Source organism: Cebidichthys violaceus, unplaced genomic scaffold (genome assembly GCF_023349555.1).
Source record: "Cebidichthys violaceus isolate CVI_PGR_0920_01 unplaced genomic scaffold, fCebVio1.0.p SCAF_7, whole genome shotgun sequence".
NCBI lineage: Eukaryota > Metazoa > Chordata > Actinopteri > Perciformes > Stichaeidae > Cebidichthys > Cebidichthys violaceus.
This window is the reverse complement of record NW_027176927.1, coordinates 3,808,236-3,822,986: the sequence shown is the minus strand read 5'-3', so window position 1 is coordinate 3,822,986 and position 14,751 is coordinate 3,808,236. Positions and strand designations below refer to the sequence as shown.

The 14,751-nt window shown below is 39.0% G+C and overlaps 2 protein-coding genes across 2 annotated transcripts; both read left to right on the top strand.

Annotated features, from left to right (window-relative positions):
• The first annotated feature begins 2,975 nt into the window (after nt 1-2,975).
• On the top strand, nt 2,976-4,267 carry apoc2 (apolipoprotein C-II). Its single transcript, XM_068736390.1, has 4 exons — nt 2,976-3,014; nt 3,311-3,373; nt 3,495-3,654; nt 3,745-4,267. Exons 2-4 carry the CDS (start codon nt 3,325-3,327, stop codon nt 3,830-3,832), a joined length of 297 nt encoding a protein of 98 aa, XP_068592491.1. The 5' UTR covers nt 2,976-3,014; nt 3,311-3,324; the 3' UTR covers nt 3,833-4,267.
• A 2,367-nt stretch (nt 4,268-6,634) lies between these two features.
• On the top strand, nt 6,635-9,907 carry LOC137891189 (trypsinogen-like protein 3). The gene is made up of 5 exons (XM_068735687.1): nt 6,635-6,741; nt 6,832-6,973; nt 7,473-7,729; nt 9,214-9,350; nt 9,511-9,907. The coding sequence occupies exons 1-5, from the start codon at nt 6,702-6,704 to the stop codon at nt 9,703-9,705; spliced, it is 771 nt and encodes a 256-aa protein (XP_068591788.1). The 5' UTR covers nt 6,635-6,701; the 3' UTR covers nt 9,706-9,907.
• Nucleotides 9,908-14,751: the final 4,844 nt, after the last annotated feature.

Below are 14,751 nucleotides of genomic sequence, written 5' to 3'. Positions count from 1 at the left end.
CTTCTCAAACCCGAAACCATGAGATTAGAACTGCGACTTCGCTGTCGCGATTTGAACTAACGAGAAAAGTTTTCATGGAAAAACAATCTGCTCCTTGAGATACCTCAACCATAGGTGCAAAAAGCTCTCACCTATGGAATGCCATTTATGTAATTTGAATAAGTAAATAGATAATTAAATAAGCCTTTGACATTTTTTTAATAATTCCTGAAGTAAACAAATGTTCAAAAAAAAAGTAGACAAAAAAAGTTCAAAATAAAGTTCAATGAATAAATAAATAGCTTGGCTCAAAAGTAATTGGACAATTGTCTGACAAACGGTTTCATGGCCTGTTCTGTCATTATTTCATGACAAATGATGCAGATAATAGGATTCAAAATGTTAAATTAGCATTTGGTAGCTGGTCCATGGAACTCTCAGCATGCGGACCAAAAAGGTGTCAATGCAAGTGAAGGAGGCCATTATTAGGTTGAAAAAACTTAACATACCTATCAGACAGATAGCAGAAACATTAGGATTGACCAAATCAACAATTTAGTACATTCTTAAAAAGAAGGATTGCACTGGCAAGCTAACCAACACCAAAAGGACCTGAAGACCACGGAAGACATCTAAAGTGGATGATCGCAGAATTCTTTCCTTGGTGAAGAAAAACCCTTCATAACATCTACCGAAGTCAAGACCACTCTGGAGGATGTAGGTGTGCCATTGTTAAAGTCAAGAGACGCCTTCATGAATCTAAATACAGAGGGTTTATAACAAGGTGCAAACCACTGGTAACACTGAAGAACAGGAAGGCCTGATTAGACTTTGAAAGAAAACATCTAAAAAAGCCTGACCAGTTTGGGAACAAGATTCTTTGGACAGATGAAACCAAGATGAACTTGTACCAGAATGATTAGAAGAGAAAAGTTTGGAGAAGGAAAGAAACGGCTCATGATCTGAAACAAACCACATCATCTGTTTAACATGGAGAAGGCAGTGCTTTGGGTGGGCATGTATGGCTGCCAATGGAACAGGGTCACTGGTGTTCATTGATGATGTCACAGCTGATAGAAGCAGCAGGATGAGTTCTGAGGTGTTTAGGGCTAAACTATCTGTTCAGATTAAGACTAATGATACTAAACTGATTGGATGGCGCCTCACAGTGCAGATAGATTATGACCCAAAAGATAATGTGAACACAACCCAAGAGCTACTTATGGCAAAGAAATTGAATATTCTTCAATTGGCCAAGTCAGTCACCTGATCTCAACCCAAGTGAGCAGCTTTTCACTTACTTAAGAAAAAACTGAAGGCAGAAAGACCCACAAACAAGCAGCAGCTGAAGGAGGCTGCAGTAAAAGGTCTGGCAAAGCATCTCAAGGGAGGAAACTCACCGTTTTTGGTGATGTTTATGGGTGCCAGACTTCAGGCAAAGGACTGCAAAGGATTTTCCTCCAAGTATTAAAAATAAAGATTATATTCACAATTATGTTAGTTTGTCCAATTACTTTTGAGCCTCTGAAAATGGGGATGATTGTGTAGAAGTGGCTGTAACTCCTAAACGGTTATTGTGATTTTTTTGTTTTAGACATTGAATTAAAGCTGAAAGTCTACACCACATATTGACTGCTTCATTTCAGATCCACTGGAGTTGTATATGGAGGCAAAATTATTTATTTATTTATCAAATTATGTTCTCTCATTTATATATTTGGAATTACATTAATTTATATAATAATATATGTATTGCCTCATTAATGTATTTGAGGATTTTTTTCATAGGCATATTTAATTATTTATTTATGTATTTATGCAAAATTGACTTAAATTGCATTCCATAGGTGCAGTTTCTCACAAGATCTTAAAGGATCTCAGTAATTCCGAAAATAGAGGAGATTCAGATTTTATATAATAAAAGCTTTTCTAAGAATTCTGAGATAATAATCTTTTTAATTCAGAAAAATGGAGTAAATGTTTTCCCCCCCTAATGAATGCATTACGCCTCTGTACAGATGTTCTGCCAGGGCAAACAAAAACGTTTTTGCACTGGAGTCCAAATATTTACCAACCTCAAGGCTGAAAAGACAAAACAGTCAAAGATAAAGATGAACAAATTGACTAAAAATGTATTCATTAAAAAAAAACATCTAAATCATTTTAAATGAATTAACAAACATTAAGTATTATTACTGTATAAAAATAAATAACAATTGTATGAGCACACCACAAACAACAGAAAATTCACGAAACCAAAAGGTCTGCACTTTGTACTCCTAGTTTCAAATTGTGTAAAAAACAAACAAATCTTGTGCTAAAACAATTGTTTCTCCATTTCTGATTAACCCACTGATGATTGAAAGACAAGTAAGAGAGAACATAAAAATAAACCCAAACAACCTTTCATAAAACAAAGAGCTGCAAGGTGTCTTTTAACTGTTGCCAAATAAATATTGACCTAATATGACCTAAATATTTCATAACCCAAATTAGCCGGATGACGTGTTCAACACACTCTAGACTTAGTGCCGTGTTAGTAGGACTTAGGACTATTGTAATGTGACATGAACGCATCACCAACATTGGGCAAGTAACAAGTGCCTCCTCGTGGAGGTTGTGGTCAGGGCAATGTTTAAGAGTGTGCTGCATTAGTGAACTGCTAACCTAATCAATGGAAAATAATTGATCTGGGTGTATTCAAAGGTAGCGTGCAAACACAGAGTTAATGGTGAATGTACCAACATGATGACCCCCTTCAGCCCCTGTGTTTATAATATCCAATAAGTGGCTTTTGATGATGTTTAAAACCCCTTTATATTCAGATTCTTGTGTTTACATAGATAACCATAACGTCTGTTTTATCAAGACGCAATGTCACACACACTCACACCAACACACATGGGCAACAGTGCAGGTTTATCTTCCACAGAGTGCACTTTGGCCCTGGGAGCGACATGTCAACACATTCTCGCTCCTATATAAACAGGTTGGGCCATTGGTGCCTCTTACTCTGTTTTCTGAAGAGGAATACAGTGAGTACTGCCACTTTTACTTGAGTCTTAGAAAAGCATGACTTTTATGTTAGATATGACAAAATTTCAGGGAACATTTATATTGTACGACATAACATGTATGTTCAACATCAGAAATATGTTTTAGTTTTAAGGCTAGAAGAGTAAAAAAGACTTAGACAGTTAATATCAACACAAATCTATTATCACAAATCTATCAGCTACCTATGAGTGGAGAAATGTATGACAATGTCTCGCCCTAGTGGATAAAGTGAGGTAAGCTTTTAAATGTGTCTTTCTATTCTCTGTCCTCATAGATACGAGTGACAGCATGAATAAGCTGCTGGTCATTACTGTGCTGGTTGCACTCCTTGCTCTCAGTAAGTGCATTCTCAGATGATGAAATTGAATTCCGAATAGGATAAATCAGTGATGAATAATATGTGTCGTTTTACGGATAAAACGCGGTGCCCTTTGACACCTCTGACCTGTTTTGTGCAGGCGCTGAAAGCTCCCGTATCCCGAGGCAGGTTGAGGAGGAGGAGCAGGGCACCCTGACCAGGATCACAGAGAGCATCAAGTCCTACTATGACAATGCCGTCAACACGGCCAGTGGATACCTGGAGAACATCAAGGGCCTGAAGCTGGAGGAGAAGGCACAGTAAGAGATTTTGAACACAGATTCATTGATGCAGTTTTGAAACGTGTGGATTCATAAATAAAGCCTTCTCTTTCTGTGTGTCGCCCACAGGAACCTTTACACTGATACTACCACAGTCATGAGCACCTACGCTGGCATTGCACAAGACCAGCTGTATCACATCTTTTACCAAAAATAAAAAAGTGACCTCCAATGACCTCCTCTACCTTGTCTGACAGTGGGAGAACTTTCAAGGTCCACACGATAAGGCCCATTTTTGACATTTTGCTCGTATCTCACCTCACCCAAGCCTTAGAACCTACAAAAGGCATCTTAAAAAATGCGGACCTCTTGCTCTTTGTGGTGCTTATTTGGGCCACTGCAATGGCAGTAAGTGAAGATAACCACCTAACAGGGACTGTGATCTTTTGAAAAAAACAACAGCTTTCAAAGAAGAACAAATTGGTGGGCAAATTTCTCCCTGGGTCTCAGAGCTTAGAAACAACCAGCCATCAAAATAATACAAATAATTTAATGATCTATCGCCACCTACTGGTGTTTTCAGTCATCCCTCATCTGGATACATTTAAATATTTGTGTCATATCTTGAAATAAAATATTTATACAAAAAAAACCTTGTGTCTGTGGTGGATAAGTGTGAATTGAGTTTACAGTTTAATATAGTAAATTGTATTCCTCCTGTCTAGCTGTATAAGACCTGCATTTCCTTTTATCTGACTGATGCAAAGGATCACATGTTTATGTCTGTGTGAATCTGCAACGAGTCGCCATGCTCTTATCAGAACAGAGGCTTCTGTTGCAATTAATAATGGATGAAAAGAAACAACATGTAATGTGTGAGCACAGAGAAACCGACAGAGATGAATACACAACAAAGACTGAGGTTTGTTTTGAGGATTCTGACAAGTAGTGATGCAAGGATGTTATGATTTTTAATTAGTTCATAAATCTACAACATGCGGCCTCTTACGCTGCAACCAAAACAAACAAGAGAGATGTATTTGCTTTCAAGCATCATCTTGTACAGTTGTTACAAAATATGTATGTGGCCGACGGACGCAGGACAAATTACACAAAACACTACTACTGCGACTATACAACTATGATTATACACACAAATAATTAAGGTACAGTGCTACATGCAAATCCTTGTGTTTGCAACCCTGTTGGCATTTGTTTCAGGATGTGGATCAATTTGAGAAGAACTGCACTTCGTGTTTGATATCACAATGTGTGTCAAATGTTTTCTCTCAGCTGCCGACTGTGATCAGATTTGGCTTTGACACTAATATGATTTCATCCGTGGGCATCTGCAGCTGCTGCAAAGCAGAGAAAAAGCAATTCTCTACATCACATTCTCTACATATTCTGCTCTGGCAATCAAAACTTACGGTGTGTCCCTTAAATGTGGTTAGATTATTTGGATTCCCATCTCAGATTGGTTTTGGGTGCGTTTCCGTCTTTAGTTAGAACTGTTCATTTGATTGTTTTTACAGCTGTCATACTTTAAAGGCATGGTACTTTAAAGTGAATGTATACATCCAGTGGTGCTGGGAAGGAATGAGTAGGAGTCACCATTTGTTCTGTTGCACATCTGGACCTCTTGAGTGAGTGTAGACATGGGTAAGAATGTATGTGTGAGTGGGCTGATATTGACAATTACTTTCATCAATATCACCTTCCTACAATTGAGAAATCAAAATGTAATTTGACTTATGACAACCTGAAAAAACAATATTTCCCCTGGGACTGATAATATAGATGGAAGACTTTTTGGAATTGCTGTTATATGCCTCTCTTCTAATATGTCATATATGAAACATATGTTGCATATATGTTGTATAAGTGGTGTATTTTAATTTCAGTGGAAACACCCCAAACAATTGCTCCCTCAAGAGGAGACACTACAGGTGAATAGACTAAACATTTCAACTAACAGATACAGAATAATACAGAATATCTATTTGTCCATCTATCCCAGTTGATTGCTAACATTGAGACAATTATTTTTTGTATCCACAATTTTTTTTTTTTATTCTATGTTTAGATTTGGCAATTGGGCATTACCACCAACAAACCAACTACATCGAACTAAATAAATGAACAGACTTTTCTCTTTGTATACAATGACAAAAGAGGAGCAAATAATATGCAAAACATCAATAATACATGACATTTTGGGAGGCATTTGGGGTCAAATTGACCTTTTAGTCAAATGTGTCCACAAAACAATCACGTGAAAATGTAACCAATTGTTGTTTTTGCCTGAGTACCACAAGTTGTACTGCAATCAATAAAAAAAACTGAGCTCATGAAATTTTAACCAGCTTTTTTAACCATTGCGCCACTACCTTAGTAATAAGTCAAAAATACATTATTTATCAATGGAAAAAATAAACTTATTTTTAGAGACTCAAAGGGGACGAGAATACTATTAGCAAATATCTTGGTTTCCCAAAAGTGCAATATGAGTTGTGCAATCTGTGATGTTTTAATTGCACCATGGTAAACTATTAACTTTCTAAACAGCAGTGGGCATAATGTCTCCACCCCCATCTCCTTTATTAGTACTTGTTGAGGTGCTATTAAAGCTTTGTTCTTTTAACTATGACACCATTATTCATTTTAGAGTGCACTTAGCACAAACTATAAAAAATGGCTTTAACATATCGAAGCTAAAATGATCTGTGCACAGCAGATTTTTGCTATGAAACCAAAACACCGAAACCGTAACTGGAATCTATTATGTCTGATCATAATCATAAGGTAAGCTATAAAGTTCATACACCATAAACAATGGCCTTTCTTGGTCCTTGAAAACAAGGTGTGTCACTCCAATTGAACATACTGTTTAGGGGAGGTGTTGAAAATATCTCTGATAAAGTTATCGCAAAGATTGGACTGGAAATGATGCTGGATAGTAAAAAAGCAGTATGTTCCTCCCACTTCCCTCAAAAAACCTTGCAGGTATAAAGACTCCAGACTAATCAAACATCACACACTATCAGAGCTTCAGAGAAACATTACAAAAACAACAGAGATACAACATGAATCTTCTCCTGCTGGTGGTTGCATTGGGGCTCACAGATAGATATTTACCATGTTGTGTCTAAAATATAACAAATTGATGTAAGAATAGCCATTTAGTTTCTCTTTGTTCTTGTCGCTGTGTTACAGGAGCGTCTCCCCTGCAGGACTACAAGGTGTGCCAGCCTCACGCCAGACCCTGGCAGGTCTACCTGCATGGTGGAGGAGTGTCCTGCAGTGGAGCTCTCGTTGACAAATTGTGGATAGTGACCTCCTTTGTCTGTGCACCCACGTAGGTACTAGTGATTGTTAGTGCCAAATTAAAACTTATGATGATGAAAGCAAAATCAAGCATTTTATATTTTACCTGTAATATAGTTGCTGACACCTTTTCAGCATGACCAGCACAATTCTCCTGGAGAGATAAAAAAACAAAAGCAGCTAGTCACAAATAAGCTAGGTCAGACTATTTACTACAGATTTTTGTCAGCTGTTTTTATAATTTTGCATCACTTCACTGCTGTGTCTATTGCATCTTAATAAATCATGTCTAAGGACATCACATAATTTGTCTTGACAAGTCAATCAGCAAGGCATGTTTTGGATAGTCAGTGTTACAAAGACTTGATATTGTTTGCAGTACCACAGCACATTTCCCTCGTGTTCCTCCTTAATTAAACCACATTCATTATCCTGCTGTTCATGTCTGATTAAGGTTACTGTTCCTCAGTCATGACTCTGTTTCTGCCTGAGTTTAATAAATCACAGTCTCTCTTCCACTGTTCTTGCAGATCCTACAGCACCATTGCATCTCTTGGGGAACATGACGTGACGGTGAATGAGGGCACCGAGCAGCACATTTACGTTGCTGACGTAATCCATCACAGTCCTTACTACCGCTCGCCCTTACACAGCCTGGTGATGCTCCGTCTGGCCGAACCCGCCCGCTTCACCCAGCACATCCAGCCCATCCCTTTACCCAGCCGCTGCCCACAGCCTGGAGAGACTTGCCATGTCAGTGGCTGGGGATCCACCATCCCGAATCAATGTAAGTGGATTTAAAAGAGCTACTGTGGCTTTAACACCTCATTAACTTGTCCCCACATTAAAGTTGAGTATAACTGAAGCAAAGCCGGTGTTCAGTAATCCAGTTCAGAAGTATTCCTTGTCCTACAAGATTTTTACTTCAGCTTTCTTATAAATATCTGATCAAACTAAAAGCCTCCTGTAAAGTTTTTCCTGTAATAGTAGTTGGTGTTTGGTGTTTCTCATCAAAATGCATTATGTGCATCTCTGAGGCCTGAAAAACATGATGAATACATTTGTAAAACCTTTTTGTGTTATGTTTTCAAACCTCAGAGGTCTGCTCATATAATTGAGATGAAAATGTAAACAGACCTCAGTGTGGACAGTTTCATACAGTAGATATATACCCATGAGAACTGTGGACAGTAAATTCTGAGGAATATTTTGTGCATCTATCCAGCTATGTTATATTGGTTATATCTGGAAGAAGATCTTGAATGTTAATGCATCTTAAGAAATCCAGTGTGCAACAAATTCAATGCCAGTCATCTACAAACCAACAAAACCTGGACAAAAAAATCCTAACTATCTGGATGGATATATTCCACTGGAGGGTATTGAGAAAATAGTAATTTTGATAATGATTTGGGAGATCTGACCCTTTACATAGTCTGGGAGGAGAGATACCGCAGTGTATTTGAGGGGCAAAAAGGTAATCTCTGTGATGAATGAAGTCCGACACCACAATAACATCCCAAATATGCTGTCTGTGTTGTTTTACAAATTGAATTTAAGATGTTCTAACTAGATGTATATAACTAACCTGTCTGGCTGAAGTACAATAATGCAGTGTTATGGATGTTTGCTAGCTTGCCTTGCATGTTGAAATCCTTGATGTAATCATTGGTCGTAAGTTCCTTTGTAGTTCTCTTTCAAATAAATGCACATGGAGTGACACCAGGGAACAAGTAGCACTATTCACTTCATAGCAGGAAACATTTATCATAAACTAATAAATACTTATTAGTAAAAAATACTTTTACAGTCTCATCATGACTGAGGGAAATGTTACATTGTGATCAGCAGGTGCATTCTTGCTAAAAAGCTAATCCATATTCCGGTCATTGCAGCGCTAACAAGGCATGAACATTCTGTTTTAATAGAAATGGCTCTCTTTAATTAGAGGACTTTCTAATTGCCTGTCAAAATGCCCAGTCAGTGATCAACACTAATTAAAAAGGCAGACCTTGAAAATAGTATTTACACAAGGTTTAGACCTTAATGCTCCAGTGCAAGAAGTGGTGATGCATAATTCTGGGAGGTAATAGACCTGAAGAGGGGAAGGAAGGAAGCCTTTGTCAACGAGTGACTGGCAGATTGATGAGTGATGGTACAGAATACATCAGAATGACTAAATTGTACTTATGTTTCATATTAACTACAAATGATTTAAAGTACTTATTGAATGAATCAGTAATAACCCACCTTCTTGTTCTTGGAAAACAGATGAGCCTTCTAAACTCCTGAAGTGTATATCTGTGCCTGTTGTGGATGACCAGACGTGCATGAATACGTTCCCTGAGTTCCTGTTCTGGAGCCAGGGCATGGTCTGCGCTGGACAAGCAAACACAGATAACTGCATGGTGAGCATGGTCACAACACAAAGAAGCTGTGGATCACACTGCTGCATTTCTCTGCTTCCCACTGCATATTTTCCATTTCATTTTAACCTCACCTGCTAACTTGCAAATCCCATAAACCACCACCACAGAGTCTCCTATTCTGTCCCTTCTCTCTCTCTAGCGTGGTGGTGGCAGTGTGATGGTGTGCGATGGCCAGCTGCAGGGTGTGCAGTGGTTCAGTCACGGCTGCAGCAACCCAGCTGACCCCAGCGTCTACACCAAGCTGTGCTTGTACAGTGACTGGATCAATGATGTGATGGACCGCCACACGACCACGCTGCCAACTCAAACCACTCCGGTGCAGACGACACCATGAGGCCGCAGGAGACATTTATTCATAGATTAAATGTCAACACTATGAAACACTATGACACAGACATATACAATTATTCATAAACATTATGCAGCAGTCTCAAGTCATGCAAATTCTACGCTCAGCTACAAAGAAAAATGTGAAAAGAAAATATGTATGCAAACTCAAAACTAACAAAAAAAATAAAATATCAAGTGTTCAGGAACTTTATGTTTTATTCATGAATTTTAGTGCACCCTGTGTGATTCCTCCTTTTCCCTCATTTGCTTCAGCAAAAGAGTTTCCACAGCTGGCTAATAGCTGCTGCTAATTAGCGCAGATTTTTTTCAGGGAACATCATGATTACACACATGCTGTTGACTATGTGACAGTGACAGTGAATTAGACATGACGGCGGATGTTTGTGTTGTTCCACATGTTGAACACCAAAACCGTTAGTCTTGCTCCTTGATTAAAGAACCAGCAGGTTTTTTAAAATTTGTCAGACAAGTTGATGTTGATGTGACTACAAATGAGGACAATGTCAAAAATGGTACTTAAAGCTGCTCTAATTAATATTTGTTATATTAACAATAACAATGCAATAAGAGAGCGGTTACTCATGAGGAAGTAGCTGCAGTCTGGTTTTGACTCACTCTTCCATTTGCATCGTTTTCAACTGCAGCAAGCAGCTGTTTTCAGCAAAAAGCTCCACTGCAAACTATACCTGCCCAGCAAACAGCAGACAGGCAGAGTTACAGCTAGCTAGGAGCTTTTAGCTAAAGAGCTATACATATATATATATATTTCCCTCAGAGCTAAAAGAAGAGTGGATATCTCACATTCATCAGGGGACTCCAAATGAATATGATGTCCCATTTACAGGATGAGTAAATATGCAACTGTTTGCTAACAAGTTTGTCATATTATAGCTTATTCGTCTGCCTCCAATGGGCTATAAAGATCAAACAATGCAGGTTTAATAATTTCAAATTTAATAATTTGGCCAACATAGATAATAATGTCAGTATCAGCAAACTGACCTTCATGTTTTACAAGCTTGTAATCACCATTTTTAAGGAGAAAAAAAATTGTGATTAAACATCTAATTAAATCAAATCAAGTCAAATATAATGAACCTGGTAATTATGTGTGTCTGGGAATACTGCATATGTGAGAAAAGGGTGAGCAGCATTAATATGAAGCACCACTAGATGGGGGTAAAGCATAATGATAAAGAAACACATGCCAAAGAGAGACATTTTACTTATGACAGGTGACATGAATCTTGCATTTTTTGCAACGTTTTGTTTGAACTCTGATCTGAGATCTGCGCTCTGTCATGACACCATAATGTGTGTAGAAAAATATGTCGAAGCGATAAACACATGAATCTCATGCAACTTTACCGACACACTGAGTACAAAGGAACTGGAGAACACATTGTGGAGTTAGAGACACAGTTACACACACACACACACACACACACACACACACACACACACACACACACGTACATGCCAAGTGACTGACAGCTGTGTCCATAATCACCCAGGCAGCTGAACATAGGGGCCACTCTGCCATCTGTTCCCAGGATTTCTCTCTCGTCCCTCCTCACCCCCTGTCCCTGTCTACTCCCACCTCTGCGGGAGACAGAGGGCACACTGAGGGGCTGACTTTAGTAACTGGGATGTCACTTTAGAGAGCAGTGTGATGATAATTGGTGTGGGTTTTAAGAGTTGCTATTTTTCTTTTCCTTCAATTTGGATAGCCATTGTTGTATCATTCTGAGGAATTTGACTCAAAACAATGTAATAACTACTGTGTGTGTAATTTCTAGCTTTTGTAATAGATACAATAAATACTTCACTCATTCCCTCAGGCAGGATACCCAACACAACAAGCCAGAAATCCTGTGCGATAGAGGCCCCAGACTTTGGAACTCACTGCCTGAGGTGATCACGCAGTTTGAAAATTAAAGATGATGGCAAAAGAAGAGAAATTAAGTCACTGCCAAAGTTATGATGATTCATCATGACAAGAACACGATTCTCTGCACCAAATTTTGCAGCAATAGCTGTTGAGACATTTCACTCAAAATCACACATGTCAAATGGTGGTGCTAGAGGAAATGTTATAGGGGACTACCAAAGTCTTTAGGGTTCATCCTCTGGGGTCCATGCATGTCTGTCGTAATTTCATTGCAATCCATCTAATAGTTGTTTGGATATTTAATTAACTGTCAGAGGGACAATGCTAGCAATGCGAGCCATGTCGCTAGCATTGCTAAAATCTACAATTTCTTACAGAGTTCTAAGTTATTTTAAAAGGTAGGTGAAAAAGAAAAATCTATACTTTAAATACAATAACCACCTGGACAAGCAGCATAGTTGTGTGTTTTCTCTTGAAAGACAAATTCATTCAAAATTACACATTGTGCATTGGCCGGTGGAGGTCAGAGGCATCTTCCTAAACTCTCACTCAGAATTTAATGGACCAGTTGTAAAGATAAGATGACCTATGTGGTCAGAGAGATTTGTATGCCTTGAAAACGTTCTAGCCACAAGTCCCACTAAGCCCTCTTCGTGTCTGCATATCTTTTTCTACCTTTCAGACAAACATGCACACATACAGATTGTGGAAATCCTCTCTCAGCCCGGTTAGCCATCATATGTTTATTAATGGTTAACCAATGCTCCTTTCCTTACTACCTCACTCCCTGCTTCCAATTTACTGTAAATAATTTCCCAATTTCTAAACATTCTCCCTTCAACTGTTTCTCTCTACTGACTTTCATAACTCAGGCAGGCATGCACAGCCCACATTGAAAACAAATATCATCCTCAATTGCCCAAACACCGTGGAATAAACTGATTAATGAGGGAATTAAAATGAACGATGATCCATAGGGGGAAATCTTTTTCCTGGGGTGTGACAGTGCTTATCAGTGGTTGGTACAAAATCTGTAGAGTAAATGGGAGGCATCTCCCTCCCTTGCTCTGTTTCTCTGGCAAAACTGTCGCCATCACTCATCACCGGCTTACATTCCCAGCATTCCCCTGTGGCACCTGGCTCACGAGAGAGAAAAAGTGACGAACACACACTCAAACGCACCTTCACAAACCGAGAAAAGTTTGCACGGCGCACACACTCATCTCTCCATCACATGCTTTTTTTCTTCCAAACAACTGACAGGTCTTTTCACAAAGATGGAAATTAATATGGGAGGGGGGGGGGGGGGGGGGGTTGACTTGCATTAGCACAGGTTTTGTGTGCGTGTGTGTGTGTGTGTGTGTATACTGTATGTGTTTCTGTTCACTGGGCTAATGGCTCATTGAGAAAAGCACAGGCCACGTCAATCATGCCGGATCCCTCCCCGTCGTCCCATTGAGACCTGCAGCTCATCAGGGGAGATAATTAGACTGAAGAGCTTTAATGATACTAGCCTAATAGCAAGAGCACAATGTGAGGCAGCAGTGTGTACATGTGTGTATTTGTGCACGTATATCGGGGATGCGGTGGGTGTAAAGGTGTGGGACGTTTCTCCTAAAGGCAGTAGTGAGTGAATAAGTGATTAAAATGATGTTTTGTTAACACATGAGTTTATGATGGTGTGTGTGTGTATGGTGATATTATGGAAGCTTATGGGATAATGAATATTGTGGCTATCAGCCTCCAACCCACACACACACAGTCTCAGAGGTTGTGTGTGTGTCAAGGTTAACACACAACCTGCTCAACTGTAGTACTAACTATGGTGGAAGGAGTGGGATAAAAGCAGTGTAAAACTGGGATTTTGTGTGTTTGTGAGAGAGACACACAGAAACAGGCAGAGGTGGGGGAGGCATTATGCATTCATATTGGAAATTGCTATGAATTTAAATGAGCCTGTGCACTTTGGGGGACACAAGCTGTTTGGTAAATGCAGTCACAAAGTGCATTGCAGTGCCATGAGTGCTTACATATAGGGGGTGGACACAATAATGAGAACATTTCACGCTACACACTAGCTTCCCGCTCAATACATCAATATATCGTATATCATTGACCCTTCTATGACACAGTTTGAACATACAAATGAACATTAATAATAATATTTATTATATTAGTTTGATTGTACTTTCTTATTTCCATATATATGTGATAAACTTGAATTAATTCAGTTTTCTGTATAGTAAAGCCAGGACAACAGAACAAAAGCTATAAAGTGAGATGCATTTTTTCCTAAATCAGTCAAATTTATCCTGCAAGGAAAACTTGATTCTACCAAGATGGAGGATACCTGACAATTCATTTCGACAATGCTGTACGAAAGGTGTTTCTTGGCTGTGCAATAAACTGTCTTTAAAGCACACACAATGATTTCAGTGTCTCCAACATGCCAAACACATGGGATCAGGTTGCACTTTTGTACGGCCACTTTGGAAAAGAAATATAAAAAAAAAATGTCTTTCATACATTTACTTTGGGAAAATGGGAATCAAGCCTTTGTGCCACAATAACTTTTTTTTTTGGCACAAAGGCTTGATTCCCACTGAAGGATTGAGACACACTCAAAATGTCTCACAGATACACTAACACACACACACATTTTCAGTAATGGCTTTCACAAAAAGGGGCCACAGCTACAAAGAAGTAAACCCCACAGGGAATCCATTTGCCTTCCCTTGCAATCATCATACACTTACTCCTAAAAACACCATGGACTGGCGCCGTTGCCATGGATACACGCTGCCGTATCCCTCCCTCTTATACTCTGTATTTTTTCAAATCTCTCTGTGGAAGACCTGTAATCCCGATGGATTGGTTAACACTCCTGCTACATACCAGAACATGTTGTTTCCTGCATGTCTTAGTGTGTTTGTGTGTGAGGAATGCTGTAAGAAAGCGTTACCTGAGGGCTCACTTCACTCCAGGGAGACAGAAAAATACCACCTAATGATCCCACACTGATAGATATACAGTGTGTGATGCTGTTAACAGTTGCTCACTGCAGTGAACCGGCAATATGGAAAGTATACTGTACGTTTTCTCAATACACACACACACACACACACACACACAACCCAA

Coding starts and splice junctions, on each gene's coding strand:
- apoc2 (XM_068736390.1), top strand. CDS start 3,325: ATGAATAAGCTGCTGGTCATTACTGTGCTGGTTGCACTCCTTGCTCTC. Junction 3,374..3,494: donor GGTTGCACTCCTTGCTCTCA/GTAAGTGCATTC, acceptor TGTTTTGTGCAG/GCGCTGAAAGCTCCCGTATC. Junction 3,655..3,744: donor AAGCTGGAGGAGAAGGCACA/GTAAGAGATTTT, acceptor TGTCGCCCACAG/GAACCTTTACACTGATACTA.
- LOC137891189 (XM_068735687.1), top strand. CDS start 6,702: ATGAATCTTCTCCTGCTGGTGGTTGCATTGGGGCTCACAG. Junction 6,742..6,831: donor GGTTGCATTGGGGCTCACAG/ATAGATATTTAC, acceptor GCTGTGTTACAG/GAGCGTCTCCCCTGCAGGAC. Junction 7,730..9,213: donor ATCCACCATCCCGAATCAAT/GTAAGTGGATTT, acceptor CTTGGAAAACAG/ATGAGCCTTCTAAACTCCTG.